The sequence below is a fragment of the Glycine soja genome, chromosome 10 (assembly GCF_004193775.1).
Source record: "Glycine soja cultivar W05 chromosome 10, ASM419377v2, whole genome shotgun sequence".
In the NCBI taxonomy this organism is placed as follows: domain Eukaryota; kingdom Viridiplantae; phylum Streptophyta; class Magnoliopsida; order Fabales; family Fabaceae; genus Glycine; species Glycine soja.
The window spans coordinates 49,483,036-49,509,147 of NC_041011.1; the positions used below are offsets into that span (position 1 = coordinate 49,483,036).

Sequence of the window (26,112 nt, forward strand, 5' to 3'; positions counted from 1 at the left end):
TCTATTCTATGCATGGATCTCTCACTTACTAGAAATTTCCAGTGAGGATCCATACAAGTTACAAAACATGTCCCAAGCCAACAACAAAAAACCTTGCCAACAAGCACGATTTTTACACTATTATATCCAAGGCTGAATAGACAGATCAAGTATAATTGATCCAAAATAGTAAGTATAATGCTTGCAGAAATTTTTGGCGGACTTACTAAGAAGTAATGAACCTAGCTTAATATTCATGTTGCAACTACCAACTTTCGATACCTTCCATCTCCTTTCAGCAACTAAAGTCTAAATCCTCAAAAAACATAAACGGTAGGGTAGATCTCTTCTACCGTAAAACTCATTTCCCAGAAGGACCCCCATACAATAATTCAAGAAATATTGATTGTGCAGTAAGTGGAGGCTCTAGGAAGCATTCGCAATTGTTCAAGAACATCCCTTTCCCTTGCCAAACCGCCAGAAAATTTCTCATGATGACATATTATATCCATTTGTAGTAAAATTTCAGCATGTTTAAGCAAATTCTTGACTACTTGCAGTTCCCCATCTGTTCCACAGAATTGACATCCTAATGAACTTGAGATGTCTTGAGAAAAGAAGAAGGTACAGGATCCAGTATCCAACTTCCTCCTTCATGATTCCCAGACAAACAGATGCCCTACATTTCAGAAATCAGAATCAATTAGCCATGTATTATACATAGATTAAATAAACCACAAACACTCAAGGTTACAGGAAAGTTACTGATTGGAAAACTAGTAATTCGAGAGATGGTAATTTCTTGAGGAACTTTGCTAGCGTTCTACAACCAAAATTTATCGCCGTTCCCGGTGAAAGAAATCAAGATATGTCACTTTGTATAACACAGGCATGCAGGCACATAAATATTCAGAATATGCGAGAGCCTAACAAAATAGCAACATTCCATCAGAGAAGAGACACAAGCAGAATTAATCAGCATTTTAAACAAAATTAGCGCCAATTTCCACCTAATAACAAGTTGCATACCTCAAACGCATAAGGAGTTAGCAATAGTTCTTTCGCACAAGAGATCCCTCTAAGCCTACCAGCTCTTTTAGCAACTTCTCTTAGTCTGCTACTCTCTCCAATGTCATCAGTGCTGCACAAGCCCATTAATCCCCAATCAAGGGATAAGGTGTTATAGATCCAATAGTCATTTTTGAGTGTATCAATGTAATAAAAGGAGTTGAGGTTCTCTGCAATAATAAAGAACTGACAATTATCATGGTCTGATAAATTTTCTTTTATATCCAATTTCTTAAGCATGGGAAGAGCTATGGTAACAATTTCAAAATTCAACCAGCAGCAGCTATCCAAAGTTAGCTCCTCCAGGACAGGCAAGCCAGAAAATAGTCGTTGAGTGGACTCATAGCCAGGAAAAACAACATACTGAAGAGTCAACAACTTCAAATTCGAAAAGTGAATGGAAGATGGAAGGTTGAGCAAAATGTCTGCCATTATAAAGGCCTTCCTGAGTGTATCACATGTAAATAGGCAATTCAAGAGGCTCTAGATGAATCTTATCTAGTACAAGAAGCAAGTGTTGAACATTATGCTTTACTGCAGCACATACCCACGAATTGAAGCGGGAAGCATCAGTAAATACTTCACAAACCAATGCAAAAATATTTAGATCCAATGGTTTACGGAGTGCAATAACTCTATCCACAAAATCCATGAAGAGTGACCTCTTCTCAGTCTTCTAGTTCATATTTGGTGGAAATTCTGCGAAGTCAAGATTGCTCACAAACATCCATTGGGAATTCCACCTTCTAGACAATACAGTTGTTCTAACAGCATCTTTTGTAGGAAGTAAACTCAAAATGCATGTGTTGAATGATTTCGTCAGGTAAATTGCCTATCATATCCATGTGTCCATCTACATTCACTCCATTATTCAACTTCTGAAATTTGGCCTCGCAAGTTGACAAACCTTCTTCCATCATTTTATGGTTTCCTAATGTACAAATGCATCATCATAAGAATACAAAATGATACAAATTCCAATATTTTATTTATTTTCATTTATTTTCTGTTTGACCAAAATAGGACAGGACTAAATCAGATGATAAAAAATTGGAATCAAATTCTTTTCACTATTCCTTGAAATACCCATGATTCTGAAGCGTGTGATTGGATGAGTGTTTGCAAAATCGATTTTGAAGTGAAGTAACATATATTTGGATGCTAAAAGCAAGTTAATAGTAAAACATCATTTGATCCAACACAAAAACTACCTAAAGTTACTTAAACTCAAAATCAATTCTGAACACAATTAGTACCACAATGTAAAACCGAACATGTAAATATTTAAATCACATTAACTAGTATCTCAACCTGATGATTCAACGTAAACATCTCAACTTCAAATCCTAACCCCTATTCAACAGACTAACATTTCACATTAGGATTTCATCAAGCAAAAATCCATTGTTGGACATTTTAGTGTAATTGATCTCTTTATTATGTTAAAATAAGAGTGCACGCTTGTTTTAATGTAATAACGAGATGCTCGGTTTAGGCAAATTTTGGAAGTTACATGGAAGTCAAATTTTGGAAGTTACATGGAAGTTATTTTTCAAGAAAAGACAGTTTTTTAAAAAGATAAACTTCCATCAACCGCCAACCGTTTTTTTTCAAAGGATAAAACTTCCATAACTTCCTTCAACCGCCAAAAACCACCTGTTCTTTGATTATAAATAATCATCCTGGTTCAGAAAGCATAACATGTGAAAAACTCACAAGACCAAAACAAAACTCTTGAATTATAATCTTCTGATTTTATCCGATTGAACAATTTTGGTTGAACCCCGAAATTTGATTCAATCTGAAAATGTTTATACACGACTTCAGATTTATCCAGGATTATCTCGATTTTCAAAATTAACCAACAAAAGATTGAATCAAATCTTTCGAGATGACGAACGATAGTTCGAAGATGACAAGCAAGTTTGCGAAGTTGGACAAGTTTGAAGGGCAGGATTTCAGAAGATGGCAGAAGAAGATGCACTTTCTCTTGACAACATTGAATGTGGTGTATGTGCTGAGTACACCAATGCCGGTGTATATGGAAGGCGAAACTCTGGATCAAACAAGGAAGCGTTCGAAATGGGAGAACGACGATTACATTTGTCGTGGACACATTCTGAACGGTATGTCTGACTCTCTCTTTGATATTTATCAAAATGTTGAGTCTGCTAAGGAATTATGGGACTCTCTTGAATCCAAGTATATGGCAGAAGATGCCTCAAGTAACAAATTCTTAGTTAGTAATTTCTTTAATTACAAAATGATTGATTCGAGGCCTGTTATGGAGCAATATAATGAACTGCTGCGGATTTTGGGTAAGTTTACTCAACATGATTTGAAAATGGATGAATCCATTGCAGTTTCATCTATAATTGATAAACTGCCTTCTTCTTGGAAAGACTTCAAGCATACCTTGAAACATATGAAGGAAGAGTTGACTCTGGTTCAACTCGGTAGTCATTTCATGATTGAGGAGTCGCTGAGGGCTCAGGAAATTGACAAAGTCAATAATAAAACCGTAGCAGGTTCCTCTTCCGTTAATATGGTAGAGGAAAGTGGAACAGTTAAGCAAAATTACAATGCTAAAGGTAACAAACGAAAATTTCAAGGAAATAAGAACAAAGGTCCAAACAAACAGACAAAATTGTCATGTTGGAAGTGTGGGAAACCTGGTCATTTAAAAAGGGATTGCCGGGTGTTCAAAGGAAAGAACAAGGCTGGTCCAAGTGGGTCTAATGATCCTGAAAAGCAACAAGGTCAGATTGTAGTGAATAATTTTAATTCGAATACGAATTCAAATTATGTATCACTAATATCTGATGCATTCTATGTGCAGGATGATGACGTTGCTTGGTGGTTTGATTCGGGAGCAACAAGCCATGTGTGCAAAGATCGTCGTTGGTTCAAGGAATTTAGACCAATCGATGATGGCTCTATTGTGAAGATGGGCAATGTTGCAACTGAACCAATCCTAGGATTAGGTTGTGTGAATTTAGTTTTTACTTCCGAAAAAAGTTTGTATTTGGATAATGTCTTATTTGTACCTGGTATTCGTAAGAACTTATTGTCTGGTATGGTTTTAAATAATTGTGGTTTCAAGCAAGTACTTGAAAGTGACAAGTACATCTTGTCAAGACATGGTTCGTTTGTTGGATTTGGTTATCGTTGTAATGGAATGTTTAAATTAAACATTGATGTTCCTTTTGTTCATGAATCTGTTTGTATGGCCTCGTGTAGTTCTATAACTAATATGACAAAATCAGAAATTTGGCATGCTAGATTAGGACATGTTCATTACAAAAGATTAAAAGATATGTCAAAAACAAGTATGATTCCTCCTTTTGATATGAACATTGAAAAATGCAAAACTTGCATGTTGACCAAGATCACTAGGAAACCTTTTAAGGATGTTAAAAGTGAGACTAAAGTCTTAGACCTTATTCATAGTGATTTGTGTGATTTGCATGCTACTCCATCATTAGGTCATAAAAATATCTTGTTACTTTTATTGATGATGCATCAAGGTATTGTTATGTATATTTATTAAATACAAAAGATGAAGCTCTTGATAAATTTAAAATTTATAAGAAAGAGGTAGAACTTCATCAAAATGGGCTAATCAAAACTCTTCGTACGGATAGGGGAGGTGAGTATTATGATCCGGTTTATTTTCAATCTACTGGAATAATACATCAAACTACAGCTCCCTATACACCACAACAGAATGGTGTAGCCGAAAGGAAGAATAGAACCTTGAAAGAAATGGTGAATTCCATGTTATCCTATTCGGGTTTAAGTGAAGGATTTTGGGGTGAGGCTATGTTGACAGCCTGTTACTTGTTGAACCGAATTCCTAACAAAAGGAATAAGGTTACCCCATATGAACTTTGGCACAAAAAGACACCAAATTTGAGTTATCTCAAAATTTGGGGATGTAGGGCTGTAGTCAGGCTTACAGAACCTAAAAGGAAAACCATAGGTGAAAGAGGTATAGATTGCATATTTATTGGATATGCTGAACATTCTAAAGTATATAGATTCTATGTGCTAGAATCTAATGATTCTGTTGCTGTGAACTCGGTTATAGAGTCACGGGATGCTATCTTTGATGAACAAAGGTTTACATCTATACCTAGGCCAAAGGACATGAATTCCATGTCGAAAGTCTCAGTTAATATTGAGGATATACCTTTAACTAGTACTGAAACTAGAAAGAGTACGAGAGTAAGAAAAGCTAAGTCATTTGGTGATGACTTTCAACTCTATTTGGTTGAAGGGTCAAGGAATGATATTGAATTTCAATATCAATATTGCCTTAATGTTGAGGAAGACCCAAAGACTTTTAGTGAAGCAATGACTTCAAGGGATGCTGTATTCTGTAAAGAAGCAATCTAAAGTGAGATGGATTCCATCATGCAAAATAATACATGGAAATTGGTTGACTTACCTCCTGGATGTAAGCCATTAGGATGTAAGATGATCTTTAGGAGAAAGATGAAAGTGGATGGTACTGTTGACAAGTACAAAGCCAGATTGGTTATCCAAGGCTTTAGGCAAAAGGAGGGTATTGATTTTTTCGATACATATGCTCATGTTGCTAGGATATCCACTATTAGACTGTTGTTAGCACTTGCTGCTATCCACAATCTGATGATTCACCAAATGGATGTGAAAACTGCATTCTTAAATGGTGAATTGGATGAAGAGATATACATGAAACAACCTGAAGGGTTTGTTATGCCAGGAAATGAAAATAAGGTGTGTAAACTGATGAAATCTCTTTATGGCTTGAAACAAGCGCCTAAGCAATGGCATCAAAAATTTGATGAGGTTGTGTTGTCTAGTGGTTTTGTTATAAACCAAGCAGATAAATGTCTATACAACAAGTTTGATACTCATGGCAAAGGAGTTATCATTTGTCTGTATGTAGACGACATGTTGATCTTTGGTACCGACCAAGATCAAGTTGATGAAACTAAGGCATTTTTGTCTTCTAAGTTTGATATGAAAGATATGGGGGAGGCGGATGTGATCTTAGGAATAAAGATCAAACGTGGAAACAATGGTATTTCCATCTCTCAATCACATTATATTGAGAAGATATTGGAGAAATTTAATTTTAAAGATTGTTCTCCGGTAAGTACTCCCATTGATCCTAACCTGAAGCTATTACCTAATAAAGGTGTAGCAGTGTCTCAACTTGAATACTCAAGGGCGATAGGATCACTCATGTATGCAATGATTAGTACTAGGCCTGATATAGCTTATGCTGTTGCTAAACTCAGTAGGTTTACAAGTAATCCTAGTTCTCATCATTGGCAAGCTATGAATAGAGTATTCAAGTACTTAAAGGGAACCATTGACTATGGTTTGACATATACTGGATTTCCTTCGGTTATTGAAGGTTACTCTGATGCAAGTTGGATAACCAATATGGAGGATTATTCATCCACAAGTGGTTGGGTATTCCTCCTTGGAGGAGGTGCTATCTCTTGGGCATCCAAGAAACAGACCTGCATTACAAATTCAACAATGGAATCTGAATTTGTAGCTTTAGCAGCAGCTGGTAAAGAAGCTGAGTGGCTAAGAAATCTAATCTATGAGATTCCATTGTGGCCCAAACCTATACCTCCCATGTCTATCAGGTGTGATAGTCAGACAACTTTGGCTAAGGCATATAGTCAAGTGTATAATGGGAAGTCTAGACACTTGGGTGTTAGACACAACATGGTTCGGGAGTTAATCATGCATGGTGTGATATCAGTGGAGTTTGTGAGAACTCAGCATAATTTGGCCGATCATTTAACCAAAAGGTTAAGTAGAGATCTCGTAAAAAGGTCGGCTGTGGGATTATGATTAAAGTCCATCTGAAATCTCTTATGTTAAGATACCCAATTCCCATCTAATATGACATTAGGTGCTGAATTCAATGTGGAAAGCTTAACATGTAGAGATTGGAACACATCATCGAAAGTATCCCAAAAGGAATGTGTTCGGTTCTGTAAGTTAAGGAGGTTGAAGTATAACTTCTCAATGGTTCTTTTGAAAAATTGCATTTACAGGTGCAAGAAAGAAAAGGACTACCTATATAAGCATGAAGTTTAGCCGCTTCAAGAAGCTGGGACTTGGCTTTGATATGCTTATGAAGGATAGGGACACAGGCTAGTAAAACTAGTGTCGAGCAAGAGTAATGTTATAAACTATTGTGCAGATTATCTTCATGTATTCATTATGAATAGAAAGAGTTCAATCCTTAGTGACACCCTGATATTCGAATATTTGAAACGTGTAATTTGCTAAGATGAAATTCAATCGTCACGATATTTCATCTATGCAGTAGTTTGTTGTATGTTATGACTTTGGTGATTTGATCGGTAATTACACTAAAATGGGAATATGAACAACATAAAACTTTTTAGTGGAGATAAAACCCCAAAATAAAAGAGAGTAGAGTTTATCTTACTACATGCCAATATTTCCAAACTTAGTATACTTTTAGTGCTATAACGCTGTCAAACGACGTTGACCTCTGCACAACTCAAATTTATATTCACCATATTTGGCAGAAAATGAACATTGAACAAGAAATGAAGCGAGACGATACCGTGGTAGAGTGCTTGCTACGCAAGTAGAAGTTTGCTTCAGGTCTTCTCCATACGAAGTTCACTCTTTGCTTGGGATTGGGACATGATACACCATGTTATTCTCGCTTAAAAACAATGTCCTTTACGTCCCAAGAATTACAAAAAGACTGTTTACGTACTGTAGATTAATTTCACCGCACTGTTGATGTTAATATTTTTTAAAAATATATTTTTATTATTAATTAAAAGTTATTAAAAATTTAAAATGGGTTAAAATATAATTTTCATCTCTTTTTTTTTAAAAAAAATTGAAATATTTCATCTTTTTATTTTTTTAAAATCAATTATTTTGGTTCAACCTCAATTTTAGGATATTGATGGATAATAAAAAAAATGTTAACGACTAGATCGTTGATAGGACATTGTAATTTTGATTTTTAATTATTAATTTGATTAGTAGAGTACTTAATTTAATAAGAATTTAGTTAAAAATTAATGATTATTAAAAAGAGCTCATTAAATCATATTATTAACAGTCAATTTTCACATGTCTTGAAAATTTGATGGTTAAACCAAAATCTTTATTTTAAAAAAATAGAGAATCAAATGTATTTACTATCCTTTACAAATGATTAAAAATGTATTTTTATTTTTATCTAAAACAAAGCTACTACGTTATTTTTATTTCAGTTGTACGAAATTCTTGGAATGTGAAACTCCAAAAAGAAAAGAGAAAAAAAAAGTGACTGCCAAGTTAATGAGATGAGATATGAGAGCAATGATGGATTCAGAATTATTTTTAGTGAGTCACATAAATGTGTATGTTATTTTTACAGATGAAAAATATTATAAACTTTTATAAAATAAATAATTTTATGGTAAAAAATAAAAATACTTAAGTTTTTACAAGTTTGATGGGATAAAATGGGTCAAATTAATATCAATTTTTTTTATCTTTAACTTTTTTACCTTCTTTTCATAAAAAAAAAAATCATTTTATGGGACAACTCTTATTTTTTATAAGGATAAAAATAATATAATTATTTAATATGATCAAGTAAAAAAAATTACTTTTGGGGGAAAATTGCTTCATAGTCACCCCTACATAAGAGTGACATTGGATTGTAGTAAAGAAGAAACCTTCAAGGCTTCAGTCACACTAGTTTCTCATTACAGTATTAATTAAAGAATTAAAAAAGAATATATTTATTGTAAATATTATAAAAAAATATTAAAAAAAATGATAAACAATACAATTTTACGTATATTAATAATTTTTTTGTTTACTTTCTTAACCAAAAATAAACTATGGGTACCGGTTAACTTGCTATTTTTATTTAATAGTAGCTTCAGCAGAAGACTTGGTGCTTGGCATTCTTGTTCCCAACAAAATAAACCTTCGTTAATTCGTTTGGGTTACCCTCCAGACCCACTGAATATACTTTTGCAAAAGGATAGTATGTGTATTTTTTGCTTCAAAAGTAATTTTTGGAAGCTTCACACTGGTAATCCGAAAATGCTACTGTAAGTCATTCTAGAAACCAGTAATCTCCAACTTTCTCAAAACACCAAAAAAGTCACTTATTTGAGACTTTTTTTTAACTTGATACGGTAGTTTTTCTTTTAAAAAAAGAATCTGGTGTTTCATCTATGCAGAGAAAAAACATTATAACATGGACGTAAAAAAATTAATTAATGAAATAATGAGATAGTTTGTCACATGACAAAAGCTACCTCAAACCAATACATATTTTTTTTAATCGATAATTTCCAAAAAAAGTTCATAATTGGTAGAGATAAGTCAAAGTATAAGAATTTTATAAACTGTATGTCTGTATGACAACATTAATTCAAAATCATTAAATACAATAATTAAAAACAGGGATAAAAATGGATAATAAACACAGTATTATCCTAACCTCAAAAATTAACACACGGGTACTTACATAAATTACTTTGTATTAATTGTTTTTTCATGATCAATATAAAATAAAAATATGGAAACATAAGTATACAACAATATATGTATTGAAGTTGTTATTTGTACAAGTATTACAAAATTATACACTACAAGAAATTTGACTTGCAGTGTCACTAAAAGATAAAAATCCGTAAGTATATATTAATTAGACATTTAGCCCGTCCTTTGTGAGAGGCATATAACAATGCTTATTTGACTGTCACTATAGTCTTTGATTGTAACTTTAGGATTTTACATGTCACCATAGCATAAATTGTAATTTAACGTGTCTAGCTAATTCAATGTGTCTGTAGGTAAAAGTAGATCATGGCAATATATATACCCACAACTATCATTTTTCATTCAATGTTGTTTAATTAATTATATTTTTACTTTTTAATATTACATAAATTTTAGCTAATACATCAATTTTTGACAATAATGTAATAAACATAATTTCATAAAGGTTAATCATAGTCGGAGCTCTATACTATTATCAACAAGCTACCTTATTATCAATACGATTTAGTAGGAAGTTTAGGCAGTATGTATGAACTTATAAGTTACAATTTAAGTTCCTTTCCTTTCTTTTCCTCTTCTAAAAAAAAGTTATAATTTAAGTGTGACTATTAATTATACAACAACAAAAAAATACTTTAAGAATTTATTTGAAATTACAAGATTTTTAATTAATGCCCGTTAATTTTTTTAAAACTATAAAATCAAAGTGAGGCACATTAAATACTCCTTTCATTTTTATCTATAAATCTTAAGTTTTAAATAATATTTATTCCTTTTTATATGATCTATAATATTCTTGTATTGATTATTTTTTATATTAGAATATTCTTAATTAAAAGAAAAAAGAGAATATATTACTAACAAATAATTAGAAGATGATGTATTAGTAGTATAACATAATTTTACATTATCATCAAAATTATAAATTATGATATATGATAAATTGATTGATTTTTACATAAATAAAAAATTATTATTTTTACATAATTTTATGTCCAGAATGATTTTTTTACAGAGTTTAGAATGATTTCTAGCTCCTCCAAGAAAGAAGAATAAAGAAAAATGCCAAAACTTAACCAAAACTGCAAAATATTTCACTTCTAAGCGCAAAGCGCTCAAATTCAATGTTTTACTTTTCTTTGGTTAAAACATAATATGTTTGGTCCTTAACTTATTTTTCTGATTTTAAATTGGTCTCTATATTTTAAAAGTTATAATAAATGATTTCATAAATTTTTTTTTAGTAACACGTTTGTTCTTTTACTAATTTTAATTTAATCCAAATAACGTAAATTTGTGTCACCGGTAACTATGATTCCTCTGACTCTCGTGAGAGTGCAATTCTTGGCACCAATTCCATCATGGGGTTTCACAATCACAAAGAGATTGCAATGATCAATGATATTTACGTCAAAGAAATTTAATCCCTTTGATGTCAATTAGGGTGAACCTTGCCAGCATGATCGACATGAAAATGTTACCATCGTTGCATTCCATAACGGATGAGTCATAATTGGCTTGTCGATGACACGAGTTTAATGTTGTTTGGATTAAAAATGACAAAAAGGACAAACATATTACTAAAAAAATTATGAACAAATTACACTCATCTTCCTAGGGTTTATTATCGTTACTCGGTGTTAATTTTTTTAGAAATGCTCTAAGAACCCTTATCACTCTCGTACAAATTTGCTCTCAACCCAAATCACGTCACGTTTCACCATTCTTGCCTCCTCTGACGCTGTCTGTGACCTCTTTCAGTGTCACGATAGCCTCACCAACGACCAGTGCTCTCACTGCGTGTCACATGCGGTCACTCAACTCAATAACTTTGCTTCACCTCCTGTGATGACACGTTACAGCTAGATGATTGTTTCGTCAAGTAAGATAATGTCATTTTCATTGGGATCAAGGATGTGACTGTAACATCACTAGATCTTCACTTCTTTCTCCTTTTTCTCATTATATTTGAGTGTTAGTGAGTCAAAGAATCAGCGTAATGGATGGTAAAAAAACAAGAATTTTATGTATGATAAAAAAAAGAGTGAGATTGAATGCAATAAATACTAATCTTAGGGTTGCGAGTAAAAATTATTTAGAAAATTATTTTAGAACTTTTAAAACATAAAAGACCAATTTAGAACCAAAATATAAATTAGAGAAGCAAACATATATTTTGGCCTTTTTCATTTGTTAAAACTGTTCTATTTATTTTTTCTTTTGCAAGACTGTTTTATTCCTCAAAATGAAAAAAATAAAAATCTCATTGTATACCAAAAAAGAAAAAAGAAATTAAATGAAAGCGAACAGCCATATCCCGATGCGTGGCACGCTTATGACTTAACTGATGAGAGGAGTGCAAATTTGGGGCTCCAGAGTTCAGTCCCATACTTCCATCCCATCCCACCCCACGCTCCCTCAAAACAAAAAGAAGGGTTTCAAATTTCAATTCATAACTCACCAATCCCATAGCGTCGCCGTTTCTACACCGTCCGATTTCCATTCCCCATTTCCAATTTCAATTCCCCTCTCTATGCCGCCGCTTCCTACGCCGTAATTTCGTAACGGCGACGCATCCTCCCAAACCCTAACCCTAACCCTAACCTCCCCATCTCTCCGAAACCGATATTTATTTATGTTTTCACAAAACATGATTCTCCCTCCCGAAAACCCTAGACCCGCGGGGTTCGCTTCCAAACCCATGGGCAATGAGATCGCGAAGCCTCCGCCGTCGATTCTCGTTGGCCGCTTCAAGGCTCTCCTCAAGCAGCGCGACGATGAACTCCGAGCCACATCCGTCCCCGTCCCGCCGCCGTCCACCGACGAAATCGTCCAGATTTACGAACTCCTGCTGTCGGAACTCACGTGCAATTTGAAACCCATCATCACCGATCTCACAATTATCGCCGAACAGCAGAGGGAGCACGCCAAAGGTATCGCTGACGCAATCTGCGCTCGGATTCTCGAGGTCCGTCTCCGTTGCCGCCGAAATTTCTTCTTCTACCTCTTGAGATTTGTACAATGTCATGGAATCGTTTTATTAGTTCGGGTCAAAATTATCCCTCTCTTGTTGCTTCATTTTTTTTAATGTCACAATTCGTGCTCCAATGCTTCGTTTTTTTTTTTAGTTCTGCGTTTTTTTTTATGCTTTTGGCTTTTTTCTGAAAAATGAAGGTCGCCCATAGGCCGAGGGAACGATTGGGTTATACGCTCAAACTGACCGTTGCTTCGAACGTTATATTAAAGCGTAAAGCAAAAATAATTTGTTGCTACTGGTAATTTAAAGAATAGGAAATAGTACAATCTAAATGAGTAGATGTGGGGAGTTTCTAACGCATTGTGAAGATTGTGTACAATGTGTTTGAGGGCTTTTTTCAATTTCAGGAAAGTCAAGGGCATACGAATTGAAATTGAATTTTGGAATACTACTTCTGGAAAGGCTCAGGAATGCCATTAAAGGAAAGTTGTTCTTTCATTTTTGCTGAAATGAAGTAATTTCTGCAAAATAAGAAAGGGTTGTTGAATGAACGAGTATTTAATTCAGTATGAAAACGTTTTATAATTCTTTAATAAGTATCGGGTCATGCATAATGAGATCATAGTATACAAATAATACAAAATGTAAAGAAATTAACGACTTTTTAAATCACCCAAGTCCATTGTGAGTTTTTGTTGATGCGTAGTAGAACATTAGTATTTCTACTTTCAGAATTGGAATCTCTAGTTTATTTATATATCTCTGGCTATGCCACTGTCACATGGGAATTCAATTTTTTGGAGATATGCTTTTGCAGGTTCCAGTAGATCAAAAGCTTCCTTCACTCTATCTGTTGGACAGTATTGTGAAGAATTTTGGGCAGGAATACATTAGATACTTCTCTTTACGTCTTCCTGAAGTAGGTCAACTAGAGTTGCTGTATTGTTTTTAATTTTATTATTTATTCCACAACTGAAACGTCTGCTTCATTTTTCTCCTCAGGTTTTCTGTGAGGCATACAGGCAGGTTCAGCCTAGTTTGCATTCTGCAATGCGCCATCTTTTTGGTACTTGGTCAAAAGTCTTTCCACCTTCAGTCCTGCACAAGATTGAAGCTGAGTTGCAATTTTCTCAAGCAGTTAATACTCAATCATCCACCCCGAATCCTGTCAGGGCTTCTGAATCATCTCGACCAAGTCATGGCATACATGTTAATCCAAAATACTTGCGGCAGTTGGAGCGCTCTACTGTGGATAGTGTAAGCTTTTTTATGACATCTCTGTCTTCCACACAAACTATACAAGGACTAGGCTAAGTCTTAATTAGCTTGCTGGTACCATGGGGTTGTATATTTCACTAATGGAATTGTTTATTGTTTTCATGTAACCATAACAAAAATGTAATTTTTGTGGTAAATATCTCATTTTTTCTCATGGTAGGATCTGTCTGTATCCATCATTCCTTTCCTGCATGTCTGTCCATCTCTCTGTCTTCCCAAAACTTTTCCCCATTTTCTTTTGGGATAAACTATGTTCTCCAAACCTTGTATTTGCTATTTTGATGTTAAGTTTAGCATTGGGGTGGGGGTGGGGGTGGGGGGGTGGAGGAATCAATGTAGACACAATCCATATCTTGTGATGGATTGTAAAGCTCTTTGGAAAATTTATTTTATTTTTGCTTACCTCTCGCCCCCTCTTTCCTTAAGAGCTTTTATGAACTATGACTAAGGGCCTGTATGTTTACTATCTAAATTCAATTTTACAGTGTGACACACGTTCAAATGGAAAATCTGGTTAAAATGAATTGGTACTAGCATCCCAATAACATTTAGCAGTTCAAATACAAAACTTCCATAATCAATTTTACCAAACATTAAAACAAATGATCACTAAGAGCATGTTTGCTTCCTGGTTTAGGTTGAATGGATCCATGTCCATCAGAAGCTACTACATGTAGCTTCTGCATATTTAAGGTGTTAGACATGGAGAGAGGGTAGTTGATCCATGTTAAATAACCTGTTCCGAACATGCACTAAGTCCTACACATGCAATCTTTTGTTTATTTATTGTGATTTACTGAATTTCCTAACTCTAATATGGGATATTTTTTCCCTGATTCCTCTCTAAATTGATTATTCCGGTGTCCTTAGATTACAGTGACAGATTAAATACTTCTGCCTTGTCTCCCTTTGAGAGCCTCCAATTTGCATATTGTTAATGGCAACAAAATCTGTTTATTGAATAGTATGTCTGGCAACATATCAGACAGACATAATTTATCTGTTCTTCTCTGTATTATTTTTAATTATTTTGACATCTGGGAGATTTGTCATCCTGTCAAGTGATATTTTTCCCTCCCCTCCCCTTCTCTAGTCAGCCGTATAGTTTTCTCTTCTCATATTTTATGTCTGGGGGCGAATGAAGTAAGTACTGTATCCATTGATTCTAGGAAGAAACTGCTGCTGAATATTTAGCATTCAATAGAGAAAATTTTCAACCCTTGTTTGCAAGAAAAAATCTTGCAAACAGATATAATGAGTGGCATTGTGACACAGTATTTGTTTTATCCTCACAGGCTAGTAAGACACATCAATTTTTATCAAGCAGTAGCAGGCTTGGAATATCCTCGTCGTCCCCTTTAAGAATTGGAGTTGATAGGCCTTTGTCTGCATCTATAGATGAATATGCAGTGGACAATCCTGGTGTTGATTATGGAGTAGCCAAAGCATTAGGTAGAGATGTGGATTTGACTGAATGGCAGCGAAAGCTGTATTCTGGTGATGGTCGTAATCGATTTCCAACTTCTTTTACGTACAGCCTTAGTAATGGACATCAGCGTCAAAGTTCAAGAGCTTTAATTGATGCATATGGCAGTGACAAAAGTCAAGAAACTTCAAACAGTAAGTCTTTGTTAGTTGAACGTCTGGATAGAAATGGTATAGACAAAGTGTTATCAACATCATGGCAGAATACTGAAGAGGAGGAGTTTGACTGGGAAAATATGAGTCCGACCTTAATAGACCATAGTAGGAATAACAGTTTATTGCCTTCAACTTTTGGTTTCTCTAGGGAAAGGCCTGGCGTTGCAGCTAATGCAACTTTGTCAGAGCAAGATACTAGGAAGGGGTGGTCTAGTGGATCTCAGCTTCCTCCAGTAGATGATTCTTCTGCCATAGCAGAAGATGCATTTGCCTCTTCAACTGTATGTTTCCTCACTTCTTTACTTTATTCTTTCTGATAGATATTGTTTTAGTATGGTTTATGATATTGAATTTGAATTTCCCAATTAAAGTATATACCTCTAATAAGATGCCATTGATGCTTTGGGTTCTGGTGATAATTTTCTGATGATGAGGATCTGGATAGCTTTGTGTGGATAGGCTTAATCAAATGCATGAAATTGTTTCATACTTGTCTGGCAATTGATCTCTAATTTAGTTCACGGATATTCACTAATGCCACATTTTTTTACTGTAAGTGGATAGCTTTGTGTGGGCAGGGCTTAATCAAATGCATGAAATTCTTTCATACTTCTCTGGCAATTGGTCTCTTCTCTAATTTTAGTTCACACATTCACTAATACTACATTTTTTACAGTAGAATACTGGCTTTTAGAATTGTTTTTTTGGTGCATATTCTGCATCACTATTTGGCATTGACTCCCCTTATTTTATTTTAATAAAAACTAGAAATTAGTTCAATGTAGGTTTTCTGTGTATTGTCCTTGCCTCAAAAGAGCTTTTGCGTGAGGATGTGTTGGAGAGAGATGTAATATAAAACCATTTACGTGTCTTCACGTAACAGTTTAAACTTTAGTAACGATAATTTGTTGTGAAACTTCATTTTAGTTTATTTAATTTGAAAGGAAATAGGAGTTGCCAATAATTTGCTAATGGAATTGGAAATTTGTTTATTCTTGCTGCAGTTTTGTCGTGCACCCCCAGGTCAGGTACCTGGATCCCAAAATCAAATCAATCATAGCCTGGGCTCCTCTCAACCTCATGATGCTTGGAAGATTTCTCATCATCCGTCTAACATTTTTAGTAATAGGGGGCGGGCAAGGAATCTTATGATCCCTCCAATTGACAACATTCGCAATACAGATAATAACCCATATTGGGTTCGACCTGCAGTGTCGAGGATGGAAGCTCACCCATCAGTTTTGCCAGCACCTTTTGAAATGAGGCCTTCTGTAAATGTGAATGTCACTCGGCCACCCATCATAAATCCGTTGCAAAAACATGTTAGGAGTCAGTTTGATGCCATGAATACTAGTAATCCTATTGCGAACCATGTTGTAAATAAATCTTCATTTATGCCAGAACAGTCATTTGACAGTGTTGAGAACAAGGATGCAAGTATTTTAAAGATACATCAGTTGCCTAATCAGCTTTCTGGAGTAATTTCGTCCAACCAGCAAAATCATGGGCAGGCACAACAACTACAGTTTTTTCCTTCTCAGGATCCATCAACCTCACAATTTAGTCATGGGAGTTCATTGCAGGGACATGGTGTTTCTATAAGTACAGCCATGTCAAATCCATTACCAGTTCTACCATTCCCTTTACCATTTCAAAGTATTTCAAATAACCCTTTACATTTACAGGGTGGAGCCCATCCACCTTTACCTCCTGGTCGCCCTCCTGCTCCATCTCAAATGATACCCCATCCAAATGCTGGTGCATTTATGCCAAGCCAACAGCCAACTGTTGGATATACTAATTTAATTAGTTCTCTAATGTCTCAAGGCGTGATCTCATTGGCTAACCAGCTGCCTGCACAGGTATCTAATATTTATATCTATCAGAAGCTCATTTCTTTCATTTTTTTTCCTTTTTGATTTGATTGCGCCACCCAAGGTTAATTAAATATTTTTTATTAGGATTCTGTTGGAACTGAGTTTAATCCAGATATTCTGAAGATTCGTCATGAGTCTGCAGTCAATGCCTTATATGGTGATCTCCCTAGACAATGCACAACTTGTGCGCTCCGATTCAAATGCCAAGAGGAACACAGTAGTCATATGGATTGGCATGTGACTAAGAATCGGATGTCTAAAAGCCGTAAGCAGAAACCCTCTCGTAAGTGGTTTGTTAGTGACCGGATGTGGCTCAGTGGTGCAGAGGCATTAGGAACAGAATCAGCTCCAGGTTTTTTGCCTACCGAAACCATAGAAGAAATGAAAGATCATGAGGAGTTGGCAGTGCCGGCAGAAGAAGACCAGAATACATGTGCATTATGCGGAGAGCCTTTTGATGAGTTTTACAGTGATGAAATGGAGGAATGGATGTATAGAGGAGCTGTATACCTCAATGCACCTTTAGGAATAACAGCAGGCATGGATAGGTCACAGTTAGGCCCCATAATTCATGCTAAATGCAGATCAGAATCTAATATGGCCACCTCTGAAGATCTTGGGCTGGATGAAAAGGTATCTTTTTCTCTATCTATATTATTATGCACTGCACTAGCCTCAGTTTTTTGTCAAGCATTTGCTCCATTTTAATATTTTTTGGTCGCAATATTTTCATCTGTATGGTGATTATGCATGTCTGCATATGCTTCAATGAATCTTCAGTAAATATTCTTCTTTTTTTTTCTTTATATGCAGGGTGCCGATGAAGAGGGTTCCCAAAGGAAACGAATGCGGAGTTGACCAATGTAACCAGTTTTGTGCATTGTAACTTATGATTTTCCATTAGTGTATCTTAGAGTAGAGTTGAATCTTGCAATACCATGACCATTCTGCCAAAGTCATGTACATGTATAGTTGGACTGGTAACGCGCATATTTTCTTACAGTCAAAGGTTACATTTTAACTTGAAATTATTTTGTCTCTTGCAATTTTGTCCCCAAATCAAAAACTATTAGTACATTGTTATTTCTCGGATGGGGCGCAGGATTTTAAACTATGCAGCGATATACTATCAGGTTGATCAGAAATTATTATACTTGCTACTGATTAGCTGGTAATTGGCATAGAATTAATTGTTTGGACCTACTGTTTGTATTTTTATCGAACTCATGCATAAGTGAGAGCAAAGTCATTGATACTCTTATCAATTTCTTCAAATAAGTTTGTTGTGCTAGCCATGTCTCTCCCTTCGCCCTTATTCGCTTCATTATGGTTGCTAGCTGTCAGGGAATACAAATACAGGTCGAAGGCTTCACATGGACTAATTTTCTTTTCATCTAATCTAGGATGAAACATGACATTCTATTCACTTCAAGATATGCAAGCATATTAATTTTAAAATACTAATTTATGTTAATTTTAAAATAAAGAAAATTAAAAAAGAGAGAGAATGTTACAATTAACCTGACTAGATGGATGCATGTTAAAGTAGTTTTTGTGTAGTCTATATGTGCAATTGTTCCCCTATCTTTCATTACATATTACATGAAGCATAAAGTAGAGAAACATGATAAGTAAGTGGTCTCAATAACTTAATAATTCAAGGAGTGAATTGAGTTGTTTTAAAAAAAAAAATTAGTATTCAACCTTCAATAGTAAAGAATTGATTTTCATGAAAACAAAATGAGAATGAAAGTCCTAACCCTTAACCCTAGCCAATAAAGTAAACGATAAATATAAAAAGGAGGTAGGGATAGAAGAGTGTTCCAAAATTTACATTGACTTGGTGAATTTGACTTATATTGACTATTGATGTCCGACTTGAGTTCTTCACTAAATCAAAGTATTATAAACCAACAAGTTTTGTTTTACACTCATATTTGAAACCTCCCAAGGAAACAAATTTAAATATGAAAGGAACAAACAAAAATATATTTATCATTTCATAAGTAAAAATAGCATAACTTAGAGTAAAGGTGACAAAATGGGTTGGACTAACCGGCCCAACTCGAATTTTCTCAATAAAACACAGGACTTGGGTTTGAAATTCTGAGTCCAAATTAAACACAAACATTTTTAGTCCGGTCTGATTATGACCTAATACGAACTTTGCCCACAAAAACCCACCAAAAGCTTGAAATAATAAAGTTTTTATAGGGTTTGAGCTTTGTTTTAGAGACCTGAATTACATTTGGACTTTTTTAGTGTAACTCATAATAGTCCGCAATCTACATTGGGTTGGATAATCCATTTTGACACCTTTAACTTAAAGTTATAAGTGTCTTTTGTTTGATCAAGCATAACTCAATGATTCAATATAATTTTTCTTTTTTATCTTGATTTTTGCTTGGAAAAATTGTTAAAAAAAATATTAATTTTGAAATGTTAAAAATTCAATTTGATTTGTTAAAAAGATTAAATCAATATCTTAAGTACTATTTTTTAAAATGTTTTTTTAACTCAGAAAAAAAAGATAAGAATATTAATTTCGAAAAATTTAATTTAATTTATTAAAAGATTAAATCAATATCTTCTAAGATCTTTTGATATTTCTGTGATTATAAAAGATTAAAATTCAAAAGATTAGATACGCGAGAAAAAAGACAAGATTCACTTTGAATTGAAAAATTTGCTCCTATTTATGAAACCCCTCGGCCAAGGCACGGCATACATGTTAATCCGAAATACTTGCGGCAGTCAACTGTGGATAGTGTAAGCTGTTTTGTGACATCTCTGTCTTCAATACAAGGGACGAGGCTGACGCTTCATTAGCTGATACCCTAACTGTAAGTTTGTACATTTCATTAATGGAATTGTTTATTGTTTACACGTAACCATCGTTCCTTTCCTGCATCTTGGTTTGTCTCTCTGTAATGTTTCCCCATTTTCTTTTGGTATAAATTATGTTCTCCAAACTTTGTATTTGCCGAAGACTGGAATTTTGATGCTATGTTTAGCAATGGTGGATGGAGACATGTCACGTATATTTTGTTGGGTTGTCAAGTTGTGAAAAAGTTTTATTAGATTGTCTTTAGACCACATGGTTCCCGTTATGGAATCAAGTGTTATTAGGTTTTGCAAATCAATTTTACCCAGTATATCACACTTTCTAATGGAAAATCTGTGGTTAAAACTAATTTGTGCATGTATCCCAATAACATTTAACAGTTCAAAATCAAATTTCACAAATTAAATACTTTTTCCGTGTCTCCTCCTTTGAGAGTCTCCAATTTGCATGTTGTGCGCGGCAACAAAATTCTGTTTATGGATTAGTATGGTTGGAAACATATTAGACATACATAATTTATCTTTTTTTTCTCTCTGTAATTTCTTAATTGTTTTGACATCTGGGAAATTTTTTATCCTGGTTAGTGATATTTTTTTTCCTAACCCCTTTCTAGTCATGTAGTTTTTTTCTCTTGTCATGTTTTATGTGAAGTAAGTAATGAATCCATTGATTCTAGGAAGTGATTGCTGCTCAATATTTAGCATTCATTCAACAGAGAAAATTTCCAACCCTTATTTGGGGGAAAATTCATGCAAACAGATATAATGAGTGGCATTGTGACACAGTATTTGTTTTATCCTTACAAGTTGGTAGTGAATGCTAATAATTCAAACTTTGGCTTTGTAGGTAGTAGGACACATCAATTTTTATCAAGCAGTAGCAGGCTTTGAGTATTGCTGTCCCCTTCAGGAATTGGACTTGATAGGCCTTTGTCTGCATCCATGAGTGAATATGCAGTTGCTAGCTGGTTATTTGAGAGAGACTATCCTCATCCGGCTGTTGATTTAGGAGTAGCCAAAGCATTAGGTAGACATGTGGAGGTTAGTGAATGGCAACGAAAACGAAAACAATTTCCAGCTTCTATCACACACAGCTTTATCAATGGACAGCAGCATCAAAGTCCAAGAGCTTTAATTGAGGCATATGGTAGTGACAAAAGCCAACAAACTTCAAGCAGCAAGTCTTTGTTAGTTGAACCACTGGATATAAATGGTATAGACAACATGTCAACTTCATTGCAGAATACTGAAGAGGAGGAGTTTGATTGGGAAGATATGAGTCCAACCTTATTGTCTTCAACTATTGGTTTCTCCAGGGAAAGGCCTGTTGTTCCAGCTAATGCAACTTTGTCAGAGCAAGATGCCAGCAAGGGATGGGGTATTAGAGATGTACGTAATATAAAACCATATATGTGTTTTTAGTTTTCACCAACAGTTTAAACTTTAGTAGTTCATGAAATTTTTTATGTAATTTGAAAGGAAATAAGACTTGCCAATACCTTGCCTACTAGAATTGTAAATTTATTTACTCTCTTTGCAGTTTCGTCATGCACCATTGGGTGAGGTACCTAGATTCCAAAATCAAATCAATTATAGTCTAGGCTCTTCTCAACCTCATGATCCTTCGAAGATTTCTCTTCATCTGTCTAACTCATCACAACATAACTTTAATAATAGGGGGCGAGCAAGGAGTCTCACGATCCCTCCTGTTGATAACATTCGAAATACTGATATAAACCCATATCTGGTTCGACCTACATCTTTTGAAATAAGGCCTTCTACAAATTTGAATGTCACTCGACCTCCTACCTTAAATCCAATAACTCCATTGCAAAAACGTGTTAGGAATCAGTTTGAAGCTACACATACTAGTGACCCTATTGTGAACCATGTAAATAAATCTTCGTTTATGCCAGAACAGTCATTTGACCGTATTGAGAACAAGGATGCAAGTATTTCTAAGATACATCAGTTGCCTAATCAGCATCCCGGACTAATTTCATCCAACCAGCAAAATCACGGGCAAGCACCACAGCTGCAGTTTTTTCCATCTCAGGATCCAACGCCCTCTCAATTTAGTCCTGGGAGTTCATTGCAGCTACATGATGCTTCTATTAGTACAGCCATGTCAAATCCGTTACATGGTATACAATTCCCTTCACCAGTCCAAAGCTTTGCAAATAACCCTTTCATTAGATATACTAGTTTAATTAGTTCTCTAATGTCTCAAGGCGTGATCTCATTGGCTAACCAGCTGCCTGCACAGGTATCTAATATTAATATCTATCATAAGTTCATTTCTTTTTTATCCTTTGTTGATTTGATTGTTCCATATCAAGAGTTAATTAAGTATTTGTTTTTTAGGATTCTATTGGAACTGAGTTTAATCCAGATATTCTGAAGGTTCGTCACGAGTCTCCAGCAAACGCCTTGTATCGTGATCTCCCTAGACAATGCAAAACTTGTGGGCTCCGATTCAGATGCCAAGAGAAACACAGTAGTCATATGGATTGGCATGTGACTAAGAATCGGATGTCTAAAAGCTGTAAGCAGAAGCCCTCTCGCAAGTGGTTTGCGAGTCTTAAGCTGTGGCTTAGTGGTGCAGAGGCATTGGGAACAGAATCAGTTCCACATTTTTTGGCAACAGAAAGCATAGATTATGAAGAAAGGAAAGATCATGAAGAGTTTGCAGTGCCAACAGAAGAGGACCAGAGTACATGTGGGTTATGTGGAGAGTCTTTTGATGAGTTTTACAGTGATGAAATGGAGGAATGGATGTATAGAGGAGCTGCATACCTCAATGCACCCGCTAGAAAAACATCAGCAGGCATGGATAGGTCACAGTTAGGCCCCATAATTCATGCTAAATGCAGATCAGACTCTAATCTGCAGTGTGCCAATGAAGAGGATACTCGAAGGAAACGAATGCGGAGTTGACAAAAGTTGACCAGTTTTGTGCATTGTAACTTGTGATTTTTCATTGTAATCTTGCAATACCATGGCCGCTCTGCCAAAGTCATGTACATGCATAGTTGGTACATGTTGGTCCCTTGCATTTTTGGCCCCAAGTCAAAACTATTGTTAGTATATTGCTATTTTTGTGATGGGGTATAGATAGGAGTTTAAACAATTCAGCGAGAAGCTATCTGTTTGATCAGAAATCATTCTTGCTACTAGTTTACTTGGTAATTGACATAGCACTTACTGTTTGTATTTTTTTTTTTTTTATATCAATATGCATAAATGGGAGCAAACTTCAAAGATATTCAAATAAATTTGCTGCGCTAGCCATTTCTCTCCCTTCGCCCTGATTTTTTTTAATTCCCTTATTATTTTGGTTTATTACTGTCAGGGAATAAAAACTCAGGCCAAAGAAAACGGTAAATTCTTAATAACCTTCGTTTGTTTGAAATTTTATTTCAGATGATAGAAATATAAAATTTAATTTCTTCTTCAATGTTTTAGATATTGTTAATATTGTTGTTTTATAACTAAGGGACCCAGATGATTGTGAGTTTTTTTTTTTTATTTTTGATTTTTAAAGTAATATGAGTTTGACAAAATGAGAGATGAAATGATTTTTAACTTAAAAAGAAAAAAAAATTAATAATGGGTAAAGTGAAACCCATTTAAGAGCCCAAATAGAGTTGATAGATGCAAATACTCTAACTGCTGTTACATTTTGGTGTGTTGTTAGGTGCACCTAGCATTATTGTTGGTGCACCCAACACTTAAGATGAAATAATGAAAATATTCTTGATCCGTAAGTTTTTTACGGATCAAATTGATCCGTATGTTTAATATCAACATACGGATCAACTTAATCCGTATCAACCTTATGGATCAACTTGATCCATACGATTTACGGACCACCTTCAGGTACACCCATCACAAATGCGAAAAAAACACAGGGGCAATTTTGGTATTTTTAGAAAATCCGGGTGCATCTAGCAACACCCTACATTTTATTGGGTTGCATTATGTTTTGTAAGTTCATTGTGACGTCCAAAACATTAACCACGTATTGTTTCCAAGAATTAATCCATAAAAGAACTCCACAAGATTCCTCCACATTTCCAATCCATGAGTCTGCGTGTATAATCACAACATTCCAATACGTACAGTTTTTTCTTCTTCACTGGTAACAAGTATAAAATTGACTCCAGAACCATACCCAGCACTCCCTCTCTTGATTCCTTTTTCATTGAAAACAAGGGAAGTAATTTCCTAATTACATACCCAGCCAGAATTTTGTCGTTTTTCTTACGAAAACAAATAGCATTCTTGGGCTATAGAGGCGTCCAACCCATAATAAAGGAATAAAGGGAAATGATTCTGGGCTACAAAAGGCTAAGTGCGGCCCAGTAAGAATTGTACACTTGTTCGGCTTCCCTAGAGTGTAACTCAACCCTATTAATTTAATACTAACCCAAACAAAAATAGTTTAATCCAACTTTCACTCAATTATCGAATTTTAACTTCCAACTAATTATTTTCATACACACATAATAATTTGTGTATTTTTATTAAAATAAATAACATATACTTTTTAAAATCGTTTTAGCTTATTTAAAATACAATTATTAATTAGAAATATCAACTAAAACATTAGCAAGCAAAAATAAAATAAAATACTAATCTTTTTAATTTTTGCAAATAAAGAAGATGTTACACTTAATATGATTAGATGGATGCATGTTAAAGTAAAAAAGGATGCAGGGTTGAAGTAGTTTCTTCTGTAGTCTATTTGTACAATTGCTCTTCATTAACAAAGACCGAAGACCAAACATAACATGAAGAACGGAGTAAAGAAAAGTAGCGTCAATCACTTACAAGTCGTTGGGAGCATAGTACAAGTTCATGAGAAGAAAAAAGCGAGATATATGCAATCTTGATTATCAAAGCAAGTAATGGCAAAGGCGATAGTGATTATATCTTGATGCTTATTTTGATGAAAAAGCTACATCAAATTGGAAGATCTTGAGAAGAAATAACCTATAATTTAATTCTTCGTTATCTCAAAGAAGACTAAGAGACAGTAATGCCTATTCAAGCTGGGTGCAACTCCTTGCTTGTTTCTTTGTTCTGGATAGACCACTCATATAACCTCATTGCTTGTTTTTTCATCTATTATTCTGTTTTACTACTCCACCTAATGCCCTAAGAATCTCCTTTTCTTCTTCTATTTTTTTTTTTTTTTGTCATTTTCTTTAAATGTGTTTGACTTGGTTGGTTAGCTTGTGCTTGAGTCATCATTTTCTTCCTTTCAAAATCCAACTGAATCATTTTGATCGATCCGTACCGAGTTGAATACATGACTAATCTATAAAGATATTCGGATCGATCAAATAACTAGATTCCTGTTCAAACAATTAGTTCAAGCCGAATCTTACAACACTGAGTGGAACAATTATATATATGACAGACAAATAATGATCACTTTAATCATAGTATAAGAACTATATTCTTAAAGATTTTTTTTAATACTGTACTTTCTCATTCTTAGACTCGATTACATTTACGGTAGTAGGAGAAGCTTCTTCTAAAATGTTGTATCTTGGATTTTGAGAGAGTTTGATTCCATCTACTAGAGATTTATTATTAACACTTTACATTTACAGCCCAAAACTTTAGGACCACCTGTCAAATTATTGTGCTTCACGTAGAGTGTACCTTCTCATACATTCTCTCTTTACATCTGCCACTGCTTCATATCCTTTCGAAAATGCAGGAGTAATTATTTTTAATAATTTATTTAAATTGTATGACTCATGCGGGTGGACATGCCAAAGACAATGTCAAATCTTTAGAAATTTGTTTTTATTAAATTGATAAAATCAATGATGAATATGATAAAAGAAAGAGATAAAAAAGTAAATG

General features: G+C 34.5%; 3 protein-coding genes across 3 annotated transcripts; 2 read left to right on the forward strand and 1 right to left on the reverse strand.

Annotated features, from left to right (window-relative positions):
* Positions 1–704: 704 nt before the first annotated feature.
* Positions 705–1,950, reverse strand: LOC114369754 (F-box/LRR-repeat protein At4g14096-like). The gene is made up of 2 exons (XM_028327005.1): positions 1,009–1,950; positions 705–905 (listed from the first exon to the last, which is right to left on the reverse strand). The coding sequence occupies exons 1-2, from the start codon at positions 1,477–1,479 to the stop codon at positions 816–818; spliced, it is 561 nt and encodes a 186-aa protein (XP_028182806.1). The 5' UTR covers positions 1,480–1,950; the 3' UTR covers positions 705–815.
* A 9,974-nt stretch (positions 1,951–11,924) lies between these two features.
* On the forward strand, positions 11,925–18,578 carry LOC114369753 (polyadenylation and cleavage factor homolog 4-like). The gene is made up of 7 exons (XM_028327004.1): positions 11,925–12,583; positions 13,410–13,511; positions 13,595–13,849; positions 15,166–15,792; positions 16,516–17,373; positions 17,473–18,021; positions 18,202–18,578. Exons 1-7 carry the CDS (start codon positions 12,251–12,253, stop codon positions 18,244–18,246), a joined length of 2,769 nt encoding a protein of 922 aa, XP_028182805.1. The 5' UTR covers positions 11,925–12,250; the 3' UTR covers positions 18,247–18,578.
* A 1,487-nt stretch (positions 18,579–20,065) lies between these two features.
* Positions 20,066–23,169, forward strand: LOC114371838 (polyadenylation and cleavage factor homolog 4-like). The gene is made up of 4 exons (XM_028329158.1): positions 20,066–20,231; positions 21,080–21,621; positions 21,773–22,498; positions 22,597–23,169. Exons 2-4 carry the CDS (start codon positions 21,175–21,177, stop codon positions 23,167–23,169), a joined length of 1,746 nt encoding a protein of 581 aa, XP_028184959.1. The 5' UTR covers positions 20,066–20,231; positions 21,080–21,174.
* Positions 23,170–26,112: the final 2,943 nt, after the last annotated feature.

Bases quoted from the DNA above. Each gene is read 5' to 3' on its own strand.
- LOC114369753 (XM_028327004.1), top strand. From the start codon at position 12,251: ATGTTTTCACAAAACATGATTCTCCCTCCCGAAAACCCTAGACCCGCG. The intron at 15,793-16,515 runs GTATGTTTCCTC...TTCTTGCTGCAG, and splicing joins ATGCATTTGCCTCTTCAACT to TTTTGTCGTGCACCCCCAGG. The intron at 18,022-18,201 runs GTATCTTTTTCT...CTTTATATGCAG, and splicing joins ATCTTGGGCTGGATGAAAAG to GGTGCCGATGAAGAGGGTTC.
- LOC114371838 (XM_028329158.1), top strand. From the start codon at position 21,175: ATGAGTGAATATGCAGTTGCTAGCTGGTTATTTGAGAGAGACTATCCT. The intron at 21,622-21,772 runs GTACGTAATATA...CTCTCTTTGCAG, and splicing joins AGGGATGGGGTATTAGAGAT to TTTCGTCATGCACCATTGGG. The intron at 22,499-22,596 runs GTATCTAATATT...TTTGTTTTTTAG, and splicing joins CTAACCAGCTGCCTGCACAG to GATTCTATTGGAACTGAGTT.
- LOC114369754 (XM_028327005.1), bottom strand. From the start codon at position 1,479: ATGGCAGACATTTTGCTCAACCTTCCATCTTCCATTCACTTTTCGAAT. The intron at 906-1,008 runs GTATGCAACTTG...CTATTTTGTTAG, and splicing joins TAACTCCTTATGCGTTTGAG to GCTCTCGCATATTCTGAATA.